Source organism: Ailuropoda melanoleuca, chromosome X (genome assembly GCF_002007445.2).
Source record: "Ailuropoda melanoleuca isolate Jingjing chromosome X, ASM200744v2, whole genome shotgun sequence".
In the NCBI taxonomy this organism is placed as follows: domain Eukaryota; kingdom Metazoa; phylum Chordata; class Mammalia; order Carnivora; family Ursidae; genus Ailuropoda; species Ailuropoda melanoleuca.
Window position 1 is genome coordinate 42,260,149 of NC_048238.1, and position 25,830 is coordinate 42,285,978.

The window sequence follows — 25,830 nt, forward strand, 5'->3', positions numbered from 1 at the left end:
CACAGACAGTTAACTTGCCCAAGGTCATCCAGCCAGTAAGTGGAAGAGCCAGGATTGGAATCCAGGTAGTCTAGCTCCAGAAGGCATACTCTTTATCATAACCAGATTATCTGAAGACTACTTTTAAATGTTCTCTTCAGGAGGCACCTGGAATCTATCTGGCCATGTGGAACAGCTCCAGGTACTTCCTTTTTAAAACAACAACAACAACAACACAGTGTTTTAAAAATTATATTCATAGACTTGTACAGTCATCACCACTATCTAATTTTAGAACTTTTCAACACCCCCCAAAAAACCTGAACCCATTAGTAGTCCCTTTCCTTTCCCAGTCCCCCACTCTACCCCTCCTTCCCCACCCCTTTCCAGCCACAGGCAACCACCAGTCTACTTTCTTTTATGGATATACCTCTATGGGTATTTCTATTCTGGACATTTCATATAAATGGAATCATATGATATCTAGTTTTGGGGGCACTTACTCTTGTTCAGACTGATGATTGTATTTGCCTTCAATTCTCTCTTATTCTGATTTCAAGTCCTCCAGTGATTTGGTCACACTAGGTTAGTTACTAATTCGACCTGAAATGCTATTCAAAACAAAGCTTTGAATCTGACTCATGTGAAAAAATGTCTATTGTGGTCTTTTTATTTTCTCCATTGGGAAAGTATCTCATGAATAGATTAGGTTGAAGGGGATGTGGTTAGATACCACCAACATTAAGTACCAGCCCACCTTTCTCTTCTAAGCCTTCATAAGCTTCTCTCTTATAATTTTCTCATAAGCCTTTAAACAATATTAATTTCAGCCTGCATTTTACCACGTGCCTGGTGCTGATAGACAAAGATAAATAAATGCAGCTAGTGAGGGAGACTTATATAAGAGCAGATAACTCATACAATGTGGTATTAGAATAAAGACTTCGTATATAAATAAAGGAAATAATTCATATGTAGTAAAGCATAACATGGATTTTAGGGGACATTTTTCAGGAAAGTGTGAGAACCTAGGCCATGGAAACTACAGTGTGCTACTTAGTTGATTCACTATGGTACCTACCGATTTTTACCCTTTAATCTGTCTCTAAAGGTTGAATCCCTTTCTCCTTTTATAGCTTTGGTAAATATAGCAACAAAATGAGATGGTTGGTGAGGATTCTAGGAACTTCATTCTTCTTACTCAGACATTGTTTCCTTTACAGTTATAAGCTGGAACCCTCCCCAGTAGTAGTCTCTACTACCTTGGTACCAAATATTATGGAGAAACCACACATTCTGGAGATATCTACCATCTCTAAAACAACCACTACTGAGGAGGTATCATTTTTCAAAAAACCATTAATTTTAAAAGAGGAACTCACTACTGAGGACACAAGCCTTTTCAAGAGGTCATTATCTTTAAAGAAGTCCACAAATCAGGGGGAGGTATCCCTCATGGAGAAGCCACCATCCTTACAGGAGGAGGCTGACAGCAATGATGAGTTTGTTGTAGAGCCAATGACTTTTGGGAAGAAGCATAAAACTGAGAAGGCAGCCATCACCAAAGGAACATTATCCTTAAAGAAGATGTGCACATATCAGGGGGACTTGGCTTTGCAGGACATCACTGTTGAAGAGGATTCCTTCTTAATGGAGCCAACAAACTTTAGCAAGAAGCCTAAAACAGAGGAGGCAGCCCCCACCAAGAAAGTGTTATCTTTAAAGAAGAAGAAGTATACCACTCAGGGAAAGGTGTCCCATGTGAAGAAACCACTAGGATTGCAGAAGACCACCTCTGAAGAGGAGTCCCTCATTAAGGAGCCACTGGCTTTCAAGAAGAAACCTACTAGCAAGGAGGCAACCTTCACCTTGAGGCCATTATCTTTAAAGAAGAAGTGTACTACTAAAGGGAAGCTAGCTGACTTGAAAAAGCCATTAGAATTGCAGAAGGCCACCTCTGGAGAGAAGGCACTCATTAAGGAGCCATTGTCTTTTAAAAAGAAGCCTACCTCTAAGGAGGAGTCTCTCTTCCAGGAGCCATCTGCATTGCAAGAGAAGCACACCACTGTTGGGGAGGTGGTCCTCTTGAAGAAGCCACAGGCATTGCAGGAGGAGAATGATAGTAAGGATAAATTTCTTATGGAGCCAATGTCCCTTAGGAAGAAACGTACTACCAAGGAGACAGACCCCACCAAGAAGCCATTACCTGTAAAGAAGAAGAGTACCATTCAGGGGAAGATGTACCACTTGAAGATGCCACTAGTATTGCATAAGACCACCTCTGGAGAGAAGTCATTCGTTAAGGAGCCATGGTCCTCTAAGAAGGACACCACTGAGGAGTCCCTTTTCCATGAGCCATCCATGTTGCAAGAGAAGCACACCACTCAGGAGGAGGTGTCCATCTTGAAGGCCTTCACCTTTCAAAAGACTCTAACTGAGAAGGAGTCACTTTTAAAGGAACCTTTGGCTTTTAAGAAGAAACGTACCATTGAGGAGGCAACCCCCACCAAGAAGCTATTATCTTTAAAGAAGAAAAAGTGTACTAGTCAGGGTGAGGTGTCCTGCTTGCAGAAGCCACTAGAATTGCAGGCCACCGCTGGAGAGAAGTCACTCATTGAGGAGGCATTGTCCTTTGAAAATAAGTCTACCACTGAGGAGGAATCTCTCTTCAAGGAATCACCTGTGTTGCAAGAGAAGCATACCACACAGGGGGAAGTGGCTCTTTTGAAGAATCCACGGGCGTTGCAGGAGAATGTCGATGGTGAAGATGAATTTCTTATAGAACCAGTTCCCTTTAGGAAGGAGGATACCACAGATGAGGCAGTCTCTACCAAGGAGCCTTTATCTTTAAAGAAGAAAAAGTGTTCCATTCAAATAATGATGTCCATCTGCCAAGAACTGTTGGACTTGCAGAATATGATTAGTAAAGATAAGGATTCCTTCCTTATGGAGCCAGGGTCACTTAGGAAGAAGTGTTCAACTGAGGAGGTAGTCCTTACCAAGACACCGTTATCTTTAAAGAAAAAGCAAATCACTCAGAAGAAGATGTTCCTCTTAAAGAATCCACTGGTCTCAGAGAAGACCACCCCTGAAGAAGAGTCATTCTTTAAGAATTTATTGCCCTTAAATAAAAAGTCTGTAACTGAAGGGGATATCCTCTTCCAGGATCCATCTGTACTGAAAGAGAAGCACACCACTCTGCAGGAGATGTCCCTCTCAACTAAGTCATTGGCCTTGCCAGAAAAGACCACCACTGAAGAAGAATCATATCGTAAGGAACCATTGACCTTAGAGGAGAAGCCTACTACTGAGGAGGAATTCCTTCCTCAGGAGCCATTTTCATTGCATGTTAAACCTACCAACAAAGATGAGTTCCTCTTCTGGAAGGCTTTGGGCTTGCAGAAGAAGACTGATACCAAAGAGGAGTCCTTGAAGAAGCTGTTGGCTTTGCAGGAGAAAAGCACTACTGAAGAGGAATCCCTTTTAAATAAACCATTGGTTCTGAAGGAGGAGCTCTCCACTGAGGTGGCAACAAGCATTGAGAAGCAATTATCTTTAAAGAAGAAACCCACTGCTCAGGGGGAGGTATTTGTCTTGAAGAAGCATTTGGCCTTGCAAGAGAATATCACCAATGAAGAGTCTTTTATTAAGCAACCATTGGCTTTTCAGAAGACCAGCATTGAGGAGACCATCCCAAGGGAGTCCTTGGCCTTGCAGGAGAATCCCACAGTTGAGGAAGAAGCTACCCTGAGTGGGCCCTTGGCCTTGCAGGAGAAGCCCAGCAGTGAGAAGGAGACCCTCTTCCAGGAGCCATTGTCCCCTCAGGAGAAACCTACCCTCAATGAGATGTTCCCTGTCAAAGAGACATTTGCCTTGAATGAGAAACCCACCACTGGGAAGGAGTTGTCCCTGAAGGAGCCATTGGCCTTGCAAGAGAATCCCACCCAAAAGGAACATAAGTCTCTCAAAGATTTCTTCATCCTCCAAGTTGAAAACAGCTCACATGTGTCCAGCACTGCCCCCAAATCCAGAATAGGCATGTCCAGTGTGGGCGAGTTCAATACCACAAGCGAGTCCAGTGTTTGTGAATCCAGTTCCGATAAACCTTCCTCATCTTGGGGCAAGAGGTCACAGAAGGAGGTATTCTGTTCTCTTTCTTCTTAAATTAGATGATGTGGTCTTTGTTGTCCTGTAGGTGGCTGCTAGCAAAGAGATTTTTGTTTTTTGCCTTCCTAAGCAATTGATCTGTATATAGTAAGCTATAGTACATCAAGTTGGCCTGTGGGATCTCTTGACTTTCCGACTGGCACAGAAATACACCCAAACAGTTAGAAAGTATTTATTCCAGGAATACCCACAAGGATCTGGAATACTCTGTGTGTGTGTGTGTGTGTGTGTGTGTGTGTGTGTGTGTGTGTGTCTGGAAATTGCCTTTCTTAGTAATTGCAGTCTGCATTTCGGTGGACTCCAGTGAAAAGTGAGTAAGTTCTACAGAGGCATCTCCCAAGGAAGATGGTGTTTAAGTTGAAAATTGGAAGGATGAAGGAATGAAATTTGGTAAGTGGGAGGAGAAATACCCCTCCTGTAGGCAAAAGAAACTGGGTAGAGATGTAGAAGGGAGGAAAAGGCTACCAAGAAGATGAATTGGGTTAGATCAAAGTACTGGGACAAAACAAGTGACCTAAGAAGATAAGTGATGTAAGTTGAAATAGTAAAATAAGAGTGTTTTTCCTGGAGAGTCTTGAGCTTACCTGTAAAAATGGTGCCTAGTTCCTAGGGCAGAGCAGGCATGTACAAGAAGGACTAAACATTTCTTGGTCACTTAGCAGTATGAGGATGGAAGGACCACGGAGTGCTCTGTTGTGGCCCAGAATATATGACGCTTGAGGAACCTTAGCAGAAGACGACAGTGGGAAGAAAGGAGTGCATCCTTTATGTGTATGTGCTAAGCCTTCCCTGGAATCTTTCTCCTCCTAATACCTTTTTGGTGATTTCCAAGCAGATAATCCCATTGGAGGATATTGACAAGAACCACAGTGATCCATTTTTCAACCCAATATATGCCAAGGATATCTTCAGTTACATGAAGGAGAGAGAGGTATGTAGGTGGCTGTTGGAGGGGAAGGATTTCTAGGTCTCATTTCCTCATCATTCCACCCTTCAAATGCAAGTTGAAAGGGATGGTAATAATGATTAAAATAATAACAGCAACAACTGGCATCTACTGGTAGCTTACTATAAGTTAGACATTGGGGCTAAGGAGCTTATAGACATTATCTTGTTTAATTCTCCCAATAACTTCATGATGGTAGATACTATTATCTCCTTTTTATAGATTGGAGAAACTGCTCAGAATCACACAACTAGTATATGGTAGAGCTGGGATATGGGCTAAAAGTCTGATTACCTTGAAGAGCTCTAATTGTTGAGGAGACAGTCTCAGACACAAAAATCATACTCTTCTTCTGAGTACCTGCTCTTAGAGATCTTTTCCCTTTTCTATGCAAGTTTCTGGCATCATATGTAAAATCACTCTCCAACCTGGTGACATTTTCTTCATCCTTTAAAATCAGCCAGTCTCCTTGACCACTAAAAATCATTAATTCCAAATTTTCTTCTCTCTCTCTCAATGGAACAGATGGGACCAAGATTATCTACCAACTAAAATTTTTAGCAGGCCATGCATAAGAGGGAGGATGAATATCTTGTCTTTTCTCTAGAGACATAATGTTTGATTAACTGACTCCAGATCCTTCACTTTTTCTACTATAGCTTGGAGGAAGTCAGGGATAACTTTGTTATACTACAAGTATGGTCTTTAGCTCAGCAGTGTCAGTTTCACTTGGGATCTTGTTAGAAATGCAGAAACTTAGCCCCACCCAGACCTTCTAAATTACAATGTGAATTTTAAAGATCCCCAGGTGGTATATGTGTTCAAGTTTGTGAAGCGCTGCTCTACACAGCGTGGCATTGTGCTTTAGATTGAATTGCAAAGAAGGGGCAGAACCTCTTTGGTATTCATCTATAGTCATAGGTGTATTCCTGCCCATATTCCATATTCCCCCTGGACTCCTCCATATCCGCTCTGACGCTTGAGTATGATGTGCATTCATTTCCCAAGGATAACTAGGACTTGTCTGGAAAAGGAGACTTTGATCTGCCCCTATCTGATACAGCTGAAAATAATGAGTTAGAACTTATGAAGTTAATTATGTTGTTACAATTTCTTTTCCCGAGTTACTAGTTGCAAGTATTTTTTTCCTAAGTTGCAATTTTTGAACTATAAGAAGAGTTTATGGATTAATATTTCTTTTTTATTGCTGCCAGGAAAAGTTCATACTTAAAAAATACATGAACAGGCAGACTGACATCAGCAGTTGCATGAGGGCCATTCTTGTGGACTGGTTGGTAGAGGTGCAGGTAAGCCTGACGACTGCTGCTTTAAGGGGCTGCTCTTCTCTTTATTGATTATTTGTTCAGTATCACCAGATGCCAAGCATGGTAAAAATTTTCTGGGTCTACAGAGCTGAGCCACAGTTCTTGCCTTCAGGGAGCTTATGATCTAGAGGGCAAGATAAGACATGCAGACAGATGAGTACAATAAAAAGTAGAATACACTAGGTACTATAAGAATGTTATACATAAGATACTGTGAGAACCCAGCAGAAGGAGAGACTATTTCTAGAAAAGGCAATGATGGTATGGTAGTTTAATCATTCTCAAAATTTTGTAAAATTCTGTCTAGTGCTTTGGATAGGGGTCAGTGACAAAGTCTTTCAAGCTTTGAGTGAGATCGGTAATATGGAGGACAGGGTGGCAGACATGGCAGGACCAGACATGGCAGGTAGCTATTTGTCCACGTTTGGATGTTGAGGGAATACTGCTATGAATACTTAATTATTTACACAAAGGAAGGAGATTCTGGAACAGTACCTGGCACATAGTGGAGTATCAATAAATATTTGTGAAGTGAATGGAATTGAATGGCTTGCTATGGAGTTTGCAAGAAAATACAAGGCATAGGCTATGCCCAGACGAGTCTTAACTATATTATTGGGAAGAAAAGGTAATAGAGTTTAATATCCTTTATTGAGTACTAGAGGAGTTGTTCAGGGTCACTTTAAAATAACAGACCAGGAAAATGTGGTAGACATGATACATTTGGATATCAGTAAAGCATGAAAATGCCTCATCTTCTGAAACTAATGAAGAATAGTAAATTAGGTAAGAATAGAATTTGGCAGATGCCTGGGTGGCTTGGTCAGTTGTGTCCAACTCTTGGTTTTGGCTCAGGTCATGATCTCAGGGTGGTGAGGTCAAGCCCTGTGTTGGGCTCTGCGTTCAGCGGGGAGTCTGCTTGAGATTCTCTCTCTCCTTTTCTCCCTGCCCCTCTCTCCCCCACCCTCTCAAATAAAATAAAATAAAATAAAATAAAATAAAATAAAATAAATCAATCTTTTAGAAAAGAGTAGAATTTGGGTAGATCTTACATAAGTAAAACTGATCCCAAAGATTACTGATCATTATTAAACTAGAAGGATAGTTCTAGAAGATTGCCAGTGGACTTTGTTCTAATCAGCATTTTTATTAGTGATGTAAATGAGAACAGAAAAGATATACTCATCAAATATTGCATGGCATGAGACTAGGAATGGGGATAGGAAATAAATGGGTATCAGAGATAAAATATCTCTACTAGCTGGAATGATGAACTGAATCTTTTTTAAAAACTTTTTTTTAAAAAGATTTTATATATTTATTTGAGAGAGAGAGAGAGTGAGAGCGAGAGAGAGAGATCACAAGCAGGGGGAAGGGATAGAGAGAGAAGCAGGCTCCCTTTGAGTAGGGAGCCCAATGCAGGACTCAGTCCCAGGACCCTAGGATCATGACCTGAGCTGAAGGCAGAGGTTTAACCAACTGAGCTACCCAGGCACCCCACTTAAAAAAGCTTTTGTTGTTATTTTTATTGCACAAAAACTCACATTTGTTATAGCAAAGTAATTAATTATAATTACCTGTGATCTCACAACTCACAACCACTGTTAATATTTGTGTGTGTACATGATTCCTCCACTTAAAGTGGTGGTCTTCTACTTCAAGGGTTCACCTCTAGTGCATGGATCATAGAATCACAGATGCCCAGGTCCCATCTCATACTATCAAATTAGAATTGTGGAGGTGTGGCCCAGGCATGCATATAGATATAGATATATAGATAGAGATAGATGTAGATATATGTAGATACAGATGTAGCTATATCTATCTCTATCTATATATTAGGTTTTTAAAATTTTTTAATTTATTTTATTTTATTCATCACAGTAAGTGTACTCTTTAATCCCCATCACCTATTTAACCCACCCCCTCACCCACCTCCCCTCTGGTAACCATCAGTTCATTTTCTATAGTTAAGAGTCTGTTTCTTGGTTTGTCTTTCTCTTTTTTTTTCTTTACTCCTTTGTTTTGTTTCTTAAATTCCACATATTAAGATCATATGGTATTTGTCTTTCTCTGATGGACTTACTTCGCTTAGCATAATACTCTCTAACTCCATCCATGTTGTTGCAAATGGCAAGATTTCATTTTTTTTATGGCGAGTAATATTACATTGTGTATATATACCACATTTTTATCCATTCGTCTATCAGTGGACACTTGGGCTGCTTCCATAGTTTGGCTATTGTAAGTAATGCTGCAATAAACATAGGGGTGCATGTATACCTTTGAATTAGTGTTTTTGTATTTTTTGGGTAAAGGGGCACGTATATTTTTATAAAGGTCCACAAATGATGTTAATGTACACCTTTTGATAGAGAATCACCATTTTAGAAAACATATGTAGTGTTTTTATAACTTTAATTTTTGTGTATTTTTTAAAGATTTTATTTATCTAACAGAGAGCACAAGCAGGGGGAGCAGCAGAGGGAGAGGGAGAAGCAGGCTCCCCAGTGAGCAGAGAGCCTGACATGGGGCTCGATCCCAGGACTCTGGGATGCTTAACCGACTGAGCCACCCAGACACCCCAAATTTTTATATTTTTAAATAAACAGTAAAGTGGACTTTTGGGTATATAGTTCCATGAAATTTTAACATTTGTTTTGAAATAAGATTCACAAGAAGTTGCAAAAAACAGTATAGGGAAGTCCTGTGTACCTTTCACCTACTTTCTCCCGATGGTAACATTTCACATAACTATAATGTAGTGTCATAATTAAGGTCCACAGGGCTTATTTAAATTTCATAAGTTTTACATGCATTTATTTGTTGTGTGTGTTTATGTAGTTTTATCAAACATAAAAATTTTGTAAGCACTGCCACCACAGTTGAGACACAGAACTGTTCCATTACCACAAGGATCCCTCATGTTACCCTTTTATAGCAACAGCCATCTTCCTCCCCTCACCTTCCTGTCCCTGGGAACTACTAATTTGTTCTTCATGTCTATAACTTTGTAATTTCATAAATGTTATATAAATGGAATCATACAATATATAACATTTTGAGGTTGACTTTTATCATTCACCATAATTCCCTTGAGACCCACCTGTAGTACGTGAGTTCTGGTTGCTCTGTATCCTTGTCAGCACTTGGTATTAGTATTTTTAAATTTTAATCATCTAATAGGTGGGTAGAGGAATCTCACCATAGTTTTAATTTGCATTTCCTCAAGGGCTAATAATGTTGAACATCATACTTACTTGTCATCCATATATCCTTTTTGGTGCAGTGTTTCAAGTCTTACCCATTTCTTAAATGGGGTAGTTTCTTTTTTTTTTTTTTTAATTCTGTTCATTTAGCCAACATATAGTGTATTTTCTTTGTGTCAGGTTATTGAGAGTTCTTTACATATTCTGGATACAAATCCTGTGTTGGATATGTGATTTACAAATATATCCTACCAGTCTGAAGCCTTTTTATTCTCTTATTTGGGTCTTTAACAGAGTAAAAGGTTTTTTTTTTTTTCCTTCAAATTTTGATAGTTTAGTTTTTCAGTGTTTTGTGTTATGGATTGTGCTTTTTAACAATTATCTGCCTAAACCTAGGTCATGAATATTTTCTCTTATCTAAAAGTTTTATAGTTTTAACATTAAATCTGTAATCCATTTTGAGTTAATTTTTGTGTGGTATGAGGTTTTTGAGGTCAAAGTTCATTTTTTTTTGCATATGGCTGTCCAATTGTTCTAACACCATTTGTGGGAAAATATACTTTTTTCCATTAAATTGCTTTTGCACCTTTGCCAAAAATCTATTGACCTCATTTGTGTGGATCTATTTCTATACTTATTTCTATACTTTATTCTGTTTTATTGATCTGTGTCTGTCACTTTGCCAATATCACATGGTCTTTATTCCTGTAGTTTTATAGTAAGTCTTAAAACTAGGTAGTGTGATCCTTCCAACTCTGTTCTTTTTTTTTTCAAAATTGTTTTAGTCTAGTTCCTTTGCTTTTCTATATAAATTTTAGAATCGGTTTGTTTATATCTACAAAAAAATCCTGCTGAGGGGCGCCTGGGTGGCACAGTCGTTAAGCGTCTGCCTTCGGCTCAGGGCGTGATCCCGGCGTTATGGGATTGAGCCCCACATCAGGCTCCTCCGCTGTGAGCCTGCTTCTTCCTCTCCCACTCCCCCTGCTTGTGTTCCCTCTCTCGCTGGCTGTCTCTATATCTGTCGAATAAATAAATAAAATCTTTAAAAAAAAAAAAATCCTGCTGAGAGTTTGATTGGAATTGTGTTACATCTTGTGCAGAAAAGAGTTAACAGTCCAAATACTGCTATCCTTAGAAAGTCCTCTTTGCAAAGTTGGCCCTTGTCTGGGCATCTGAGAAGCTGACTGGTAAACAGTTCCCTGCACTACTATAAAACCCTCCCTTAATGATAACTGTGCCTAAACTCTTTGTATGAACAATGTAGTTTATTCTGAACACCTAATTTTCTTTTGTGAGTCTGAAATTTTGGTACATGCTAGGCAGAGAGTGTTTACATGATCAGCTCCCAATAAAATCATAGGCACTGAGTTATTAATGAGTTTCCCTGGTTGATAGCACTTTACATGTATTGTCACATCTCATTCCTGGAGGAATTAAGTGCATCCTAAGCGACTGACTCTATTGGGATAAGACTCTTGAAAGCTTGTTTCTGGTTTTGGCAGGTTTTGCCCATGTTCTCATTTTCTTGATTTTTGCTTTCTGTCTTTTGTTATAATAAATCATAGCCGTGAATTTGACTATATGCTGAGTCCTGTGACTAGGAATCACTGTACTTTAGGGTGGTCTTGGGGACCATCAACACACATCTATAGGTGAATTTGAAAAGAATTAACATCCTTTCTGTGTTGAATCTTCCATACCAATTAATGTGGTGTGTCTCATTTATTTCGGTTTTCTTTGATTTCTGTCTTTTTATCATATAGATTCTGTACATGTTTTGTTAGATTTATACCAAAATATTTTCCTTTCTTGGAGCTACTGTAAATGATATATTTTTTAAGATTTTATTTATTTGACAGAGAGAGAGATTGAGCACAAGCAGGGGGAGCGAGAGGGAGAAGCAGGCTCCCTGCCGAGCAGGGGGCCCGATGTGGGGCTTGATCTCAGGACTGATCATGACCTGAGCCAAAGGCAGCCACTCAACTGGCTGAGCCACCAGGCGCACCAAATGATATTTTTTTTAATTTAAATTCAATTATCCCGCATATAGTACATCATAGTTTTCCGATGTAGTACTGTAAATGATATTTTTAAAAATGTAGTTTTCCATTTATATACTACTAGTATGAAATATTGATATTTGTGTATTGACCTTGGATTCTATGACCTTATTAAAACTTACTTATTCTTAGTTCTTTTGTTGTTTTTATAGATTTCTTGAGATTTGCTACATAGACAATTACGTCATTTGCACATGGGGACAGTGTTGTTTCTTTGTTTCCAATATGCGTGCTTTTAATTTCATTTTTGTGTTTCATTGCACTGCATAGGACTTCTATTATGATGTTGAATAGCAACAGTGAGAGTGGACAACCTTGCTTTGTTCCTGATCTTAGGAAGAAAGCAGTTAGTCTTTTACCATTAGTATGACCTTAACTGTAGAGTTTTTGTAGACACCCTTGATCAGGTTGAGAAATTTACTTTCCATTCCTGCTTTGCCGATGTATGTTTATCAAGAATGGATGTTGAATTTTGTCAAATGCTTTTGTCCCTGCATCTGTTGATATAGTTTATTTGTTTTAGATTATTAAAGATAGATTATTATTATTATTATTATTAAAGGTAGATTATATTGATTGATTTTCAAATACTGAAGCAGCCTCATTCCTGGGATAAACTCCACTTGGTCCCATTGTGTTATTCTTTTTATATGTTGCTGGATTTTATTTGCTAGTATTTTGTTGAGGATTTTTCATCTGTGTTTATGATGGACATTGTAGTATTTTTTTTTGTACTGTCTTTGGTTTTGGTGTGAGAATGATGCTGACTTCATAAAATAATTTGAGAGTATCCCCCTCTTCTATTTTCTGGAAGAGATGTGTAGAATTAATGTTATTTATTCTTTAAATGTTCTGTAGAATTCACAAGTGAAGTTATTTGGGCCTGAATTTTTTTTTCTTTTTCCTGAAGGATTTTAACTAAGAATATTATTTCTTTTTTTAAAATTAATTATTTTCCTTATGTTCAGTTAACCAGTATATAGTACATGATAAGTTTTTGTTGTAGCATTCAATGATTCATTAGTTGTATATAATTTCTTTAATGGTATAAGATTATTCAAGTTACCTATTTCATTTCAGGTGACTTTTGGTTTGTGGTTTTCAAGAAATTGGTCCATATTCCCTTATTATTCACTCTTTCATCCCTGATATTTGGTAATTTGTGTCATCTTTTTGTTTATCAATCTTGCTAGAAGTTTATCAGTTTTATTGATCTTCTCAAAGAATCAGGTTTTCATTTCATTCATTTTCTTACTGTTTTTCTGTTTTCAACTTTATTGGTAGCTGCTCCAAGTTTTTATAGTTTCCTTTCCTTTTGCTTTGGGTTTAATCTGCTCTTCTTTTTCTAGTTTCTTAAGGTAGAAGCTTAGGTTATTGATTTAAGACCCTTCTTCTTTTTTAACAAAAGCATTTAATGCTATAAATTTCTCCCTAAGCACTGCTTTAGCTGCATGCCACAAATTTTGGGAGACATTCTCTCTGATCCTTGGACTGTTGAGAAGTTTGTCGTTTGATATCCAAGTGTTTGAGTTTTGCTATTATTTTTCTGTTATCAATTTCTAGTTTAATTCCATCGTGGTCAAAGAAAACACTATGTATGATTTTAATTCTTTAAAAGTTTTAAAGGGTCTGTTTTGGTGAATGTTTCTGATGCACTTGAGAAAATGTCAGTTGGATCCAGTTGGTTAATGTTATTAATTTCTTCATTATCCTTGCTGTTTTTCTCTGTACTAATTCTGTTGCTGAGAAGAGTACTGAAATTTTCAATTATAATTGTGAATTTGTATGTTTATTTCAGTTTTGTCATTGTTTACTTTGTGTATTTTGAAAATCTGCTAGGAACATACACATTGAAGATTAGTTATATCCTCTTTATAGTGTTTTGTGACTTGTTTTTTTTCTCATGTAACAATGTTCATGTAATTGTGACATCTTTCCAGTTAAATTGACATATTTCTGTATCATTTATGTTGACTACATAGTGTTCTGTTCTTCAACTGTCATTATTTATCCAACCCCCTATTAATGGACATTTAGGTTATTTCTAAATTTTGCTCTTAGAAATAACCCTATAGTGAATAATTGTACTGTTGTTCATAATTGTACTGTTGTTTTTCTGTATTAAATTACTAGGAATAGAAGTATTAGATCAAAGCAATGCACATTTAGAAGTTTTGTACATACAGGCACTGTCCTTCTGAAATAGCACATTGTACTTATACTAAAGAAAAGTGATTTTCTCATAATCTTACCAAAATAGTGTTATATTTTTGCCATCTGATAAATGAAAAATTTTAATGTGTTTTTTTAAGTTGATGTACAGTAGCATTGGCATTTTAAGTAGTTAGGTCCGTCAGTTTTTTTCTTTATGGTTTTAAGATTTGTTTCTTGCTTAGAAAAGTCTTATCCAGTCATAATTGTATAAAAATGTCTCTGAATTTTTTCTAGAACATTTATAGTTTCATGTTCACATTTAAATCTTTTTCTGGAATTTATTTTGATTTTGGTGTCAGCACCTTTATACCTTCCCCCAATGATTATCCAGTTATTCTAATACAATTTATTGGTTTTCATTATTCACTGGTTTAACATGACATATTTTTTTTTATTATTGAAGTAAAGTTGACGTACAATGTTATATTAGTTTCAGATGTACAACATAGTGATTCAACAACTCTGTACATTACTCCATGCTCACCATATAAGTGTAGTTACCATCTATTGCCATACAGCGCTATGACAATATTATTGACTGTATTCCCTGTGCTGTACTTCTCATCTGTGTGACTTACTTGTTTTATAACTGGGAGTTTGTCCCTCTTAATCTATAATCACATATACTTGGGTTTGTTTATGGTCTTTCCAATTCTCTTTAGTACGTTTGTCTATTTTAATATCAGTAGTATGCTGTTTTTATTATTATGGTTTGTAACACATTTATTGCCTCTTTACTTATTTTACAAAATATTCATGGTTCTCACACATTAATTCTTCTAGGTGAGCTGTAGAATAGTTTTGTCAACTTTTCAAAAATAGCCTGTTGGGATTAATTGCAGGAGAATTCACAGATTTCACAATATCAAACTTTCCAAGCCAGTTATATCTGTTTAGTTACCAGGTCTTCTTTTATAATTTTGAGTTTTAAAAGATTCTCTTCATATTGGTCTCACTGACTTGAAAGGTTTTTCTTGGGTATTGAGGAATTTTTTTTAATGTTATCCTTTTTTCTTTAATTTTTTGAATTTATTCATATATTGAGAAAACAATATTTTTTCTTTTTCTTTTTTTTTTTAAAGATTTTATTTATTTATTTGACAGAGAGAGACAGCCAGCGAGAGAGGGAACACAAGCAGGGAGCAGGAGAGGAAGAAGCAGGCTCATAGCGGAAGAGCCTGATGTGGGGCTCGATCCCATAACGCTGGGATCACGCCCTGAGCTGAAGGCAGACGCTTAACCGCTGTGCCACCCAGGCGCCCCAACAATATTTTTTCTGTGCTTATTTTGTATTCATCTACTTTGCTGAACTTAGTCACAGTTTATTTAATTTCCTCTTGAATTTGATTGCTTATACTTTATTTAGAAATTTTGCTTCTATATTCACAAATAAGATTCCTTTGTAAGTTTTTGGTGCTGTCTTTATTAAATTGTGGTACTAGGACTGTTCTAGCCTAACATAATTAGAAAAATTTTCCTGTAGTACTAAGTTTAACACAGGAATTATTTTCCTTGGTGAACTGGCCTATGAATTTATTGATGCATGGTACCATTTATGTGTGTCATTCTTTGATGACTCTAATAGCATTGATGATTATTGGCCTACTAAGGATTTATTATTCTTCCGGAGTCATTTTTGTGGTTTATATCTTCTTTAAAAATCATCCCTTTTGTAGGTTTTTCACAGTTACTGTCATACACTGTACATGGTATTCTTTTATAATTCTTGGTAATTATTTCTTTTTTCATTTAAAATGTGTGTGGTACGTTAGCTTGCTTTCATGTGTTTGTACACATGTGCATACTGTCTTCAGTGTTCCTTGAAAAGTTTCATTCAGTTTTCTGGTCAAAAACGAGCTCATGGATATATATGTATAACTTTTCCATTTTAAAAAATTTGGGGCGCCTGAGTGGCTTAGTTGTTAGGCGTCTGCCTTTGCCTCTCTCAGATCATGATCCCAGGGTCCTGGGATCGAGCCCCACATCTGGCACCCTGCTCAGCGGGGAGCCTGCTTCTCACTCTCCTGCTCCCTCTGCTTGTACACTCTTTCTCTCTTTCTGTCAAATAAATAAATGAAATCTTAAAAAAAATTATTGACATCTGCTTTCATATTTGTTATTTTACTCTTAGTTTATTAACTTATTTTGTTGTTTTGCCTAGCTTCTTAAAATGCGTGCTTAGTCTATTTTAATTATTTCTGGCTTCATAATAAAAGCTTTAAAAATACACATTTTCTTCTACTTAACAGTTTTGATTACATCCCATTAATTTTGAAAGGTAGAGTTGTAGCTATCTTGTTTTTTTCCTCAATAATCTGTGATTGCAATTTTTATTTCCTCATTGACCTAGGTTTTGTTTTTTCTTTAAGAATAGTGCATTTTTTTTCAAATGCCTTTCTTTTCTTTAGTTTGCTTGGTTTATCCTTTTATTGCCAATTTCTAGATTTATTGTATTGTGTGTTGAGAATGTGACCTGAATGATAATTTCTGTTTTTCTTAAGTTAATGAGATTTTCTTCATGGCTTCAGATATAATGGGTTTTTATAAATGATTCACTGATGTTTGTAGAAAGTAAGTATTCTCTATAGAATACAAAGATCATTATATCAATTAATTTTGACTTAATAATTATATAATTTATATGCTAATTTATTTTTCTGCTTATCACAGTCTAAGAGCGAGGTGGTAACCATCCACAATCATTGTTTAGTTAATTTCTCCTGGCATTTCTTCACCTCCTCCGTCTCACCTTAAACCCTCTGCCCCATACAATTTTTTAACTACAAAATTAATATATATTTATAATATGTGTGTATGTATTCATATATATTTGTATATATGTATATGAATAAAATCATCTGTTTTCTTTTTATTTCTTAGAGGTAACAACTATAAATAATTTAGTGTGTAACCTTCCAGATCCTTTTGTGTGTATGTTATCACTTTTATTAAGTTTTGACTACCCATTCTTTAAAAATCTTAAATTTTATGAGTAATGCATGAATGTACACACATATAGGCATATGTGCACATAAAAATGCAGCTTTTTAATGAATAGGTTTTATGATATTTTTGTTATATGAGTCATGTACACACTGCTCTGTATCTTGCTTTTTAAGAATGTCTTAGTATTCTTTCCATATAATAATAGATCTACCTTATTCTTTTAAAGTGTTGCATAATATTCTATTAGATGGATGCAGCCCATTATTTAATCAGCCTCTCTAGTGAACCTGATCTATTAATTGCCTCTCAAGTACGGTGAGATAATTTGCACACTTTTAGTTTATTCCTGCTTCTATTTTTAGTCAAGATAACTGAGACTTTTAGCCATAATTATTGTTTAATACATTACCTTTCCTACAAATAATTATTTTTTACATTTCTAGATGTAGATATGTTTTCCTTAATTTTGTCCAGTATATTGTAAGTCTTTTCAGTCTGAAGATTCTATCTTTCATTGGCTCAGAAAATTTTTTTGAAAGGTAACTTTTTATTACTTTTATGTTCAGAAAATTCAACAGCATACACTTAGCCCAGTTTGGTGGCCAGTTATTAAGCCTTTGCCTTTTCTAACTTGGCAATGCGAACCACCAACTTTAGACCCAGGATGTTGCCTCTCATCATACTCGTCATTGTAATTGGCTTAGCCAGAGCTTCTTTGTCTTCTGAGTTAGCCTGTGCGAAGGCGACAGCGGTGCAGGTCTTCTTATGGACCAGACACCTCAGCCTGGCCTTCCCCTTGATAATGCAGTAGGGAACCCCTGTCTTCTGACACAGGGCAGGCAGGAAGACAACCAGCTCAATGGGATCCACATTATGTGCAATCATTACCAGCTGAGCCTTCCTGTTTTCCACCAAGGTGGTGACAGTATTAACCCCCGCCTGAAGGACAGGCAGCTTCTTAGTGGGGACATCCATTTTGCCAGCAGCTTTCTTCTTAGCCTGGGCCAACAATCTCTGCTTCTTCTCTTGCTTGGTCTCTGGTCTGTATTTGTGGGCCAGCTTAAGCAGTTAAGTAGCTCTTTGGTGGTCCAAGGCCTGGGTGAACTTGTTAATCACAGGAGGCACTTTTAGACATTTATAGTGAATAGCCCTTTGCCTCTGCAGCCTGATGTAGAGGGGCCATTTGACAAAATGGGAGAGGTCCCTTTTGGGCTGGATGTCCTGTCCAATGCCAGAATTCTTGGACCTTCCCTGAAATGGGGGAATGACCACCTTCTTGGCTTCCTGTTCCTTCACAACAGCAGGGGTGGGGGCCACCATCTTCCCCTTAGCCTTCTTTCCTTTTGGCATCTTGGATGGCTAGAGGAGAGATTGGCTCAGAGAAATTTTTATCATTTATTATTTCTCTTTGGCCTCTTATCTCATCCTGAGTGTGTGTGTGTGTGTGTGTGTGTGTGTGTGTACGCACGCGCGTATGTATCTCCAGAATCTGTTCTTGTGTCTCAGGTTTTCATCCATTATCTTCAACTCTCTGTTACCTCTCAGTTCTGGGAGAATTTCTTGAAGCAGCCTTTGAAATCATTGATTTGATTTTTGTCATAACTGAATGTACTATTCACTTCCTCTGTTACATTTTTTTAATTAAGTAATTGCTTTTTCATCAGAAACCAGTCATTCTGGATCCCAGAGTGTTCTGTTTTCACAGATTCAGTGTCCTCTCAGATCTTGTTGAGAGTATACTTTTTAAGTTTATTTCAGTTCTTTGAAGTGAGAAGGTTTCATAAGTAGACACTTGCTCTGGTTTCTCAGAACATTTCTTCTTGAAAAATTACTTGTTCTTTTTCATATAAATGGGTAATTTTCTCCATTTGTTCATCTTTGCAGAAGATGGTCTTTGAGTTTTGGAATTTGAGATAAATTTTGTCAAATTTGTCTCCTCCTTTGAGACTAAGAGTAATCTTTATGTTATGTATTTATTTATTTATTCCTTTTTGTTCCTTCTTAACCATCCCTAGAAAAGGAGCATAATCGTTTATGAAGAATTAGAAGGGTGTGCTCGCCAAGGGCAGTTGTGAGGGAGAGAACCTTGCTACAGTGCTGAAGGGCTTCTTTGTTGTAGCTGCTTGAATTATCTAGAGCACTGCCGCTTTTCTCTAACTGGCACAAAGTCAGGCTCCTCATCTGGAGCCTGATGCTGAGGGGACAGAAGACCGTATCATGTAAAGAATCGTTACAGGAAGTCAAGTTATGGTCTAGAATGGAAATTTATAGGAGACACGATAACTGTCTTCAGTAGCTATAGGGCTGTCACAAGAACAAATAGACTTGCTCTATGTAGTCCTGAGTGGTAGAATTATGTTAGAAGAGTACTGTCTTACGTTCACAGGAGGAGGATTGCTATCACTGATACTGCTGCTGATTCGAATATTTATTGACTCCAAATTTTCAAATGTTCATTCAGATATTACCCACACTTTAGATGCTAACCGTTTCATAACAACGTGTTACATGGGTGGCCAAGTGCCTATGAGAGCTACTGGAAAGAGGCTATGTAAGCATTGGCTTTGTCATTTACTCACAGAGGTATCATCCTCAGGGAACTGCCAGTTGCCATTCTAACTGTCTTTTTTTGGTAATTATTTGACCTCAGTTTCTTGATACTTAACGTGGTAGTCCTTACCCTTTATCTGCATGAACTCTCTCCATCTCTTTCTTATGACATTCCTTTGGAAAATGTGGTAGGAAGAATAAAATGTTCACATCCTAATTCCCAGAATCTATGAATATGTTACTTTACATGGCAAAAGGAAATAAAAATAGAATCTGGAATTAAGATAGTAATCAACCAGACTTAAGATACAGTGATTATCCTGGATTATCCAAGTGGACCCAGTGTAATCACAAGTGTTCTTAAATGTGGAAGAGGGAGGCAGAGAGTAAGGCAGGGAGAGAAAGACTCTGCTGGTCATTGCTAGCCTTGAGGATGGAAGGGACCACAAACCAAGGAACGTGGGCAGCTTGTAGAAGTTAGAAGGGTTTTCTACTAGAACCTCTAGAAAGAAACACAGCCCTGTTAACACCTTGATTTTTTTTTTTTTTTAGCCCGGTGAATCCCGTTTTGCATTTTTGACTTTGAGATCTGTGAGATAATGAATTCATGTTGTTTTAAGCCACTAAGTGTGCGGTAACTTATTACATTGCAATAGGAAACTGATAAGGATGGATTTCTGAGAAAATCCAAGGCCATATCCCAGGAACAATAAGAACAACTTCTTGGTATTAATGTTATTCAGAAAGTTAATGCATCTATTGCTAAACTGATGTATTTCGCCATCTTCTGATAACCATCCATTTTTCCAATGCTTCTTATTGGCCTACTTTTTGGACATCTAGGCTTCAGTCAATAAGAGTAGTCTACATAAAAGGAGGCCCAAGGAAGTAAGCAAATCTTACCAGGAAGGTGATTTCTACTCAGTATAAGGAAGAATTTTCCATTACAACCATTCAAAGAGAGATCAGGCTGTATTTGGAGGTTCTATAGCAGGAACTGAGCAATCACTGGGTGGAGACATTAAAGAGAAGATTCCTGCATTGGTTGAGGTGTTGGATTAGTGTAGATTTTATTGTTCTTGAATCTAAGAACCTAAGGGGTTGAGAGGAAGAAGTATCACTGAGGATCGGGTAGGACCCCTGGGTTCAGTGCAGATTGTGCCCACACAAGGTTTCTCGGCAAGACGAAAGTGGGCGATGGAATCCAGCTCATACCGTTTGTCAAGCTGTACGTTCTGGCTGTGGAGCTGCTCTGCCTTGAGGCAGGGGTACCTTTTGCTGATTCATGTAAAGGTATCATTTACTTGATAACATGTGTGCCTGCAGGGCTGCATTCACCCAAAGATTTCACTTTTTTTTTCTAATGTGCACAAAGATACCATATGGGCCAGAACTAACAGTGGTCTAGAGTTATAGGAGGTGGTTTCTTGGAATTGGTGAAGGCAAGGCAAGGGCAGATAAGAGAAAAAAAGGGAAGGAGGATTATGCTGCTAATGCTTTAATCTCATTCTGGCTTCTCCAGTCCCTCAGCTCACTTCCAAACGGTTCTATTGGTACTTTCTCCCAATCCATATCTTCTAATGGCGTATCTAATTGGGAAGAGACACGAATGAATGAATGAATGAACTAATAAACGGGTCTCCGTATTTTAGAGGTAAAGGAACATGATCTCTTTGGGGGAGTTCACTGTATAATGTAGTAGCAAGTGGGAAATCAAGACTCTAAGTATTGGAGATCAAGGGGAGAGGGTGTGTTCATTCAAGGTGCTCCTAGAGAAGGCAGAGCATCTCTCTCTGACTTATGACTGATCATCCATCTAAATGTGTAGGGATGGATAATATCAGGGTCCTCAAAGGCACAGGAGATCTAGCCAGACACCTAGCTGAAGCAGTTCCTGCATTCATAGCTGAGTCTTGGCTGGCCAGGTCTGGTAGTTCCACTGTCCTCAATGCCACACACCAGGTAGTTAGATCTATTGGATGCGGCCTTGGTGTGGAACAGTATGGCAGATTCCTGTTTGTGTATTTCTCCAGATGACCTTTGAGATGAGTCACGATACCCTGTACTTGGCAGTGAAACTGGTGGATCACTACCTTATGGAGGTAGTATGCAAGAGGGACAAGCTACAACTCCTTGGTTGCACTGCGTTTCTGATTGCAGCAAAATTTGAGGTGAGCTTGAGTTCATAGAGCCTGGAGAAAATTAATCAAGTTTCTATCCAAGTCCTATATATATGTATGTATTTGTATGCATATATGTGCATATATGTATGTATATGTGTGTATGTATCATCTACCTGTATACACACACATGCATTTACATTTGCATATATGTGCACGTGTGTGTGTGTGTTATTACATACATACACACACAAATAATATTTCCTACCTTTTTTTGTCAGTCTTTCCTAGCCGGGACGCTGGTATTGGGTGGCAATGGTGGTATATTTGTTTCCTGGCGTCCACAGGGTTCTTTCATTTTTTCTTTGAAGATGTGTGTATGTGGGCATGTGCCTAGTTAAATACATTGTTCTTCGTAAATCTTCCTTCTGATCCATAATTCTCTGCCCACCCCACACTCTTTTTTTCTTCCACCAATTTCATCTCCACCTACTGGAGTCTTGAACTGCATAGATAAGAAAGCAGTTCCACACCTGGGTGCTGGAGACATTTAAGAGAACATGGGTGGCCTGGTACAGATGGTAGCGAGTCTGGGTGAAAAAGTTATTTCTGAAGTAGCATTATAAGAGTAAGTAGGCACTGGAGGAGATAATGCTAAGTGAAATAAGTCAAGCAGAGAAAGACAATTATCATATGGTTTCTCTCATCTATGGAACATAAGAACTAGGATGATCGGTAGGGGAAGAAAGGGATAAAGAAAGGGGGGTAATCAGAAGGGGGAATGAAACACGAGAGACTATGGACTATGAGAAGCAAACTGAGGGCTTCAGAGGGGAGGGGGGTGGGGGAATGGGATAGACTGGTGATGGGTAGTAAGGAGGGCACGTATTGCATGGTGCACTGGGTGTTATACGCAACTGATGAATCATCGAACTTTACATCGGAAACCGGGGATGTACTGTATGGTGACTAACATAATATAATAAAAAAACATAAAAAAATATGTACAGTAAATAATTATGCATTGGAAAAAAATAAGCTGGCTTTTCTTTTCGCTTCTTTTCTCTTCTCTAAGATTTACCCATTCACCTTAGCCTGGAGGGAGGGGCAGAGGGAGAGGGTGAATCTGAAGCAGACTCCCCGCTGAGCAGGGCTTGATCCCAGGACCCTAGATCGTGACCTGAGCTGAAATCAAGAGTCAGCCACTTAACTGACTGAGCCACCCAGGTGCCCCGCTGGACTTTCTTTCATAACCATAATCCATCTAATTTCTCTGATTCTTTCCTCTTCCTCAGATGCTAACTGATTTTGTTCAACTGTGATTTTTCCATAGATAGGCTATTTGTGTGAAACCTTAGGGTTTAGAAGCAGAGAGGTAGCAACTTTTACTGAATTCAGAGAGCTTTAGAACTGTGGGTTTGTTTTTGTGCTCCCTCACTTGCTCCCTCCCCGGCTATATTCTTCACTTGCTTCTTGCCTCCCTTCCTCCTGTTCTCCCTCACTCTCTTCCTAGATCCTTACCTCCCTCCCTCATTCCAGTCGTCCCTCTTTTGCTTCTTACTTGCTTTCCTTTCTTGCAGCTCTTGCTTCACTTTCCTCCTTGCTTCACTTCCACCCTTGCTCCCTAACTCCCTTCCTTTTTCCAGCCTTTCTCTCAATCCATCCCTCATCCCTCCCTTCATTCTTCCATCCCTGCCTTGTATACTCATTCACTACAAACTGGGTTTCCTCCCTGTATCACTCCTTCCCTCCCACCCTTCCTGGTTCCCTCTCTTCCCTCCTCCCACCCTTCTTCCATCCTTCCTTCTATGTCTCCTTTCCTGCCACCTTCCCCCTCCCACCACCCTCCCTCACTCTGGACCATTCCATCCTCTTCCCTCCCACCTTCCTTCCCTCCCTTACTCCTTTCTTCCCTTTCTTTTCCCTTCCTTTACTCTCTTCCCTCTGTCCCATCTCTCCTCACTCTGCACCTCATTCCTTTCATGCTGCACTCCCTCCCGGTCTTTTGCTTCCCTCTTCCATCCCCTCCCTCCTCCCTTTTCTGTTCATTCCTTCTCTCCCTTCTTCACGTGCTCCTTCCCTTTCTACCTCCCACTCTTGCTCCCTGGCACCCTGACTCCCTCTAATTCTAGCTGCCTCCCACCTTCCTTCTCTCATCTCCTTCTTCCCTTGCTGCTTCTCTCTCTTCCCCCTCCCTCCCTTGCTCCTTTCCTCACTATTTCCCTCTTGGGTTCACTTCCTTCCCTACTCACTTGCTCCCTGGTTCGCTTGTTCCCCCTCACTGTCTGCTCCCTCCAAGCTCCCCCTCTTGATTGTTGCCTCTCCTCTGGAGTGTTCATTTCCTCCCACCCACTATCACTTGCTCCCTTCTATCCTCTTTCCCTCTCTCTCTCCCCCTGGCTCTCTCCCTCCTATCCACCTTCCCTGACTCACTTCCTCCCTCTGTCCCTTCCTTCCTCTCTTGCCTCCTCCTTCCCTTTCTCCCTTCCTCTTCTCTCATTGTCTTCCTTGCTTCCTCCTTTGCTGCTTCCCTCTTTGGCTCATTTCCTTCCCTGATCACATACACACTCCATGGTTCATTCCTTGCTCTCCTTCCCTCTCCCCCTCCCTCCTCTTTCCTCCTCCTACTTAGGGCCATCCTTGTAGCTTAGCGCAAGGTACTAAGTACTAAGGTACTAAGTCCTCCATGCCTCAGCCTCAAGAGGGTTAAAAAGAAGTTAGGGGTCCCTGGCCAACAGCAGAAGGAGGAGCAGAGTACAAAGAGGCACTTCCTAGCAAATCTGGGAACCAAGAGTACCCCTGTTCTGGTTATCAGTATGAAGGGCCCCCACTATGTTTTTTGGAGAAGGGGTGTCTTCCCCTCACAGGATTGAGAAGTATAGAAAGACTTTTGCAAGGGGAGGTGTGGAGATGGTATGAGAGGAGAAGAAAGGAAGGAACCACTGGTGAGTAGGGCAAAGGAATGGAGAGTTCCTTACCCTGGTGTTGCTGCTAGGTTGTTGTGTGAACTGGCGCAATTTGCTTCCTCTTTCTGTGCCTCAGTTTCCTTGTCTGCAAAACTAGAGGGTTGGTCTAGTCTGATATCCCAAAATAGAAAGACAGAGAAAGGTGTGGGAAGGACGCTGGGGTGGGCAGTTAGATGCAGCTGGATAAAAGATTCGGGGATCTTCCTGCTTCCTAGTCCTCTCCCCCAAACTAAGGTTCACCCTGCAGAGGGAAGAACATATTAAGGTGATTCCTGGTTAGGGGTTCTTACCCTTGGCCTGGTCTGGATCTTCCTGGTCTAGCCCCCCGAGCATAACCTCCCCACCTCTGCAGTCCTCAGTCTCTGCTTAGGCTCTCTCTGTGCCTGTCTGCCTGTCTCCCACTGCCTGCTACCCCAGTAGGGCCACCTCCCAAACATCCTTGTTCGTTTCTTAGACTGGGAAACAAAGTGCTGGCTTATTTTCCATCTCTAGCTCCACTTTTTATGGTCTTTCCTCCCTTCCCCCAGAGCAGGACTTAGATTTCCCATTCCAGGCTTTCGTTCATTAGAAGAGAGATCATTGCTATGGGTTCCTGTGCCATATTATGCCACTTTGAACAGTGTAAGAATCTACCCCACAAGGCCCGATTCTCTCTCCAGCGGTGCAGTTTTGGGGCAGATCTCTCCTATGTCTCTGATTTTGTTTTTCAGATGGACCGCTCAAATCAACCAGGAGTTTACTCTCAGAGCTACCCTGAAGGTTTATGCTGGGAAATGTTATTGTATCCTGTCTTTCACTTTTTTTCCCCCAGTGCCTTTTATCTCAAAGCAGAGAGGAGTGGGCTCTCTTTGCCTGGTTATGACTATCTCCTCTCTGCCCATAGGAGCCCTGCCCACCTTGTGTGGATGACTTCCTATACATCTGTGATGATATTTATCAGCGAGATGAGATGCTCACCATGGAAATCAGCATCTTGCAAACTCTCAAATTTGATATCAACATTCCCATCGCCTATCATTTCCTGCGCAGATATGCTATGGTAAGAGGGAGGAGGCACGTCCTCATTCCCACTACTGGGTCGGTCTCCTCCATACCCAGAGTGGCTGCTTGAATGGTAGGAAAAGGGAAAGGCAGTGGGGGGCAGGGGAATGTCTTCTTCAATCCACCCTCCTAGATTGACCATCTTTATGAAGTGGGGGGGGGAAACAAAATTGAAGATTTTCATGGTGTACCTTTATGTTTTCAAGTGAAGGCAGTGTAGGGGAGGGGAAAAAGAGTCTTTGATCAGGAAGGGACACATGTGAAGTTGGGGGGATCTGGTAAAGTTCTCTTCCTTCATCTGAGTATT

The 25,830-nt window shown here is 39.3% G+C and overlaps 1 protein-coding gene and 1 pseudogene across 4 annotated transcripts in view; one reads left to right on the forward strand and one right to left on the reverse strand.

Annotated features, from left to right (window-relative positions):
- The window catches only part of CCNB3 (cyclin B3), a 56,875-nt gene that overhangs the window by 24,776 nt on the left and 6,269 nt on the right, over positions 1-25,830 (forward strand). For 3 of the 4 annotated variants that reach the window (XM_034649500.1, XM_034649501.1, XM_034649499.1), the window contains exons 5-9: positions 1,203-4,119; positions 4,979-5,077; positions 6,307-6,399; positions 21,430-21,567; positions 25,366-25,521. In XM_034649500.1, the coding sequence (XP_034505391.1) occupies positions 1,203-4,119; positions 4,979-5,077; positions 6,307-6,399; positions 21,430-21,567; positions 25,366-25,521 (3,403 nt within the window). The remainder of the gene's footprint in view (positions 1-1,202; positions 4,120-4,978; positions 5,078-6,306; positions 6,400-21,429; positions 21,568-25,365; positions 25,522-25,830) is intronic. The other variant, XM_019798062.2, reaches the window with a different exon arrangement.
- LOC105237006 lies at positions 17,432-18,196 on the reverse strand (annotated as a pseudogene).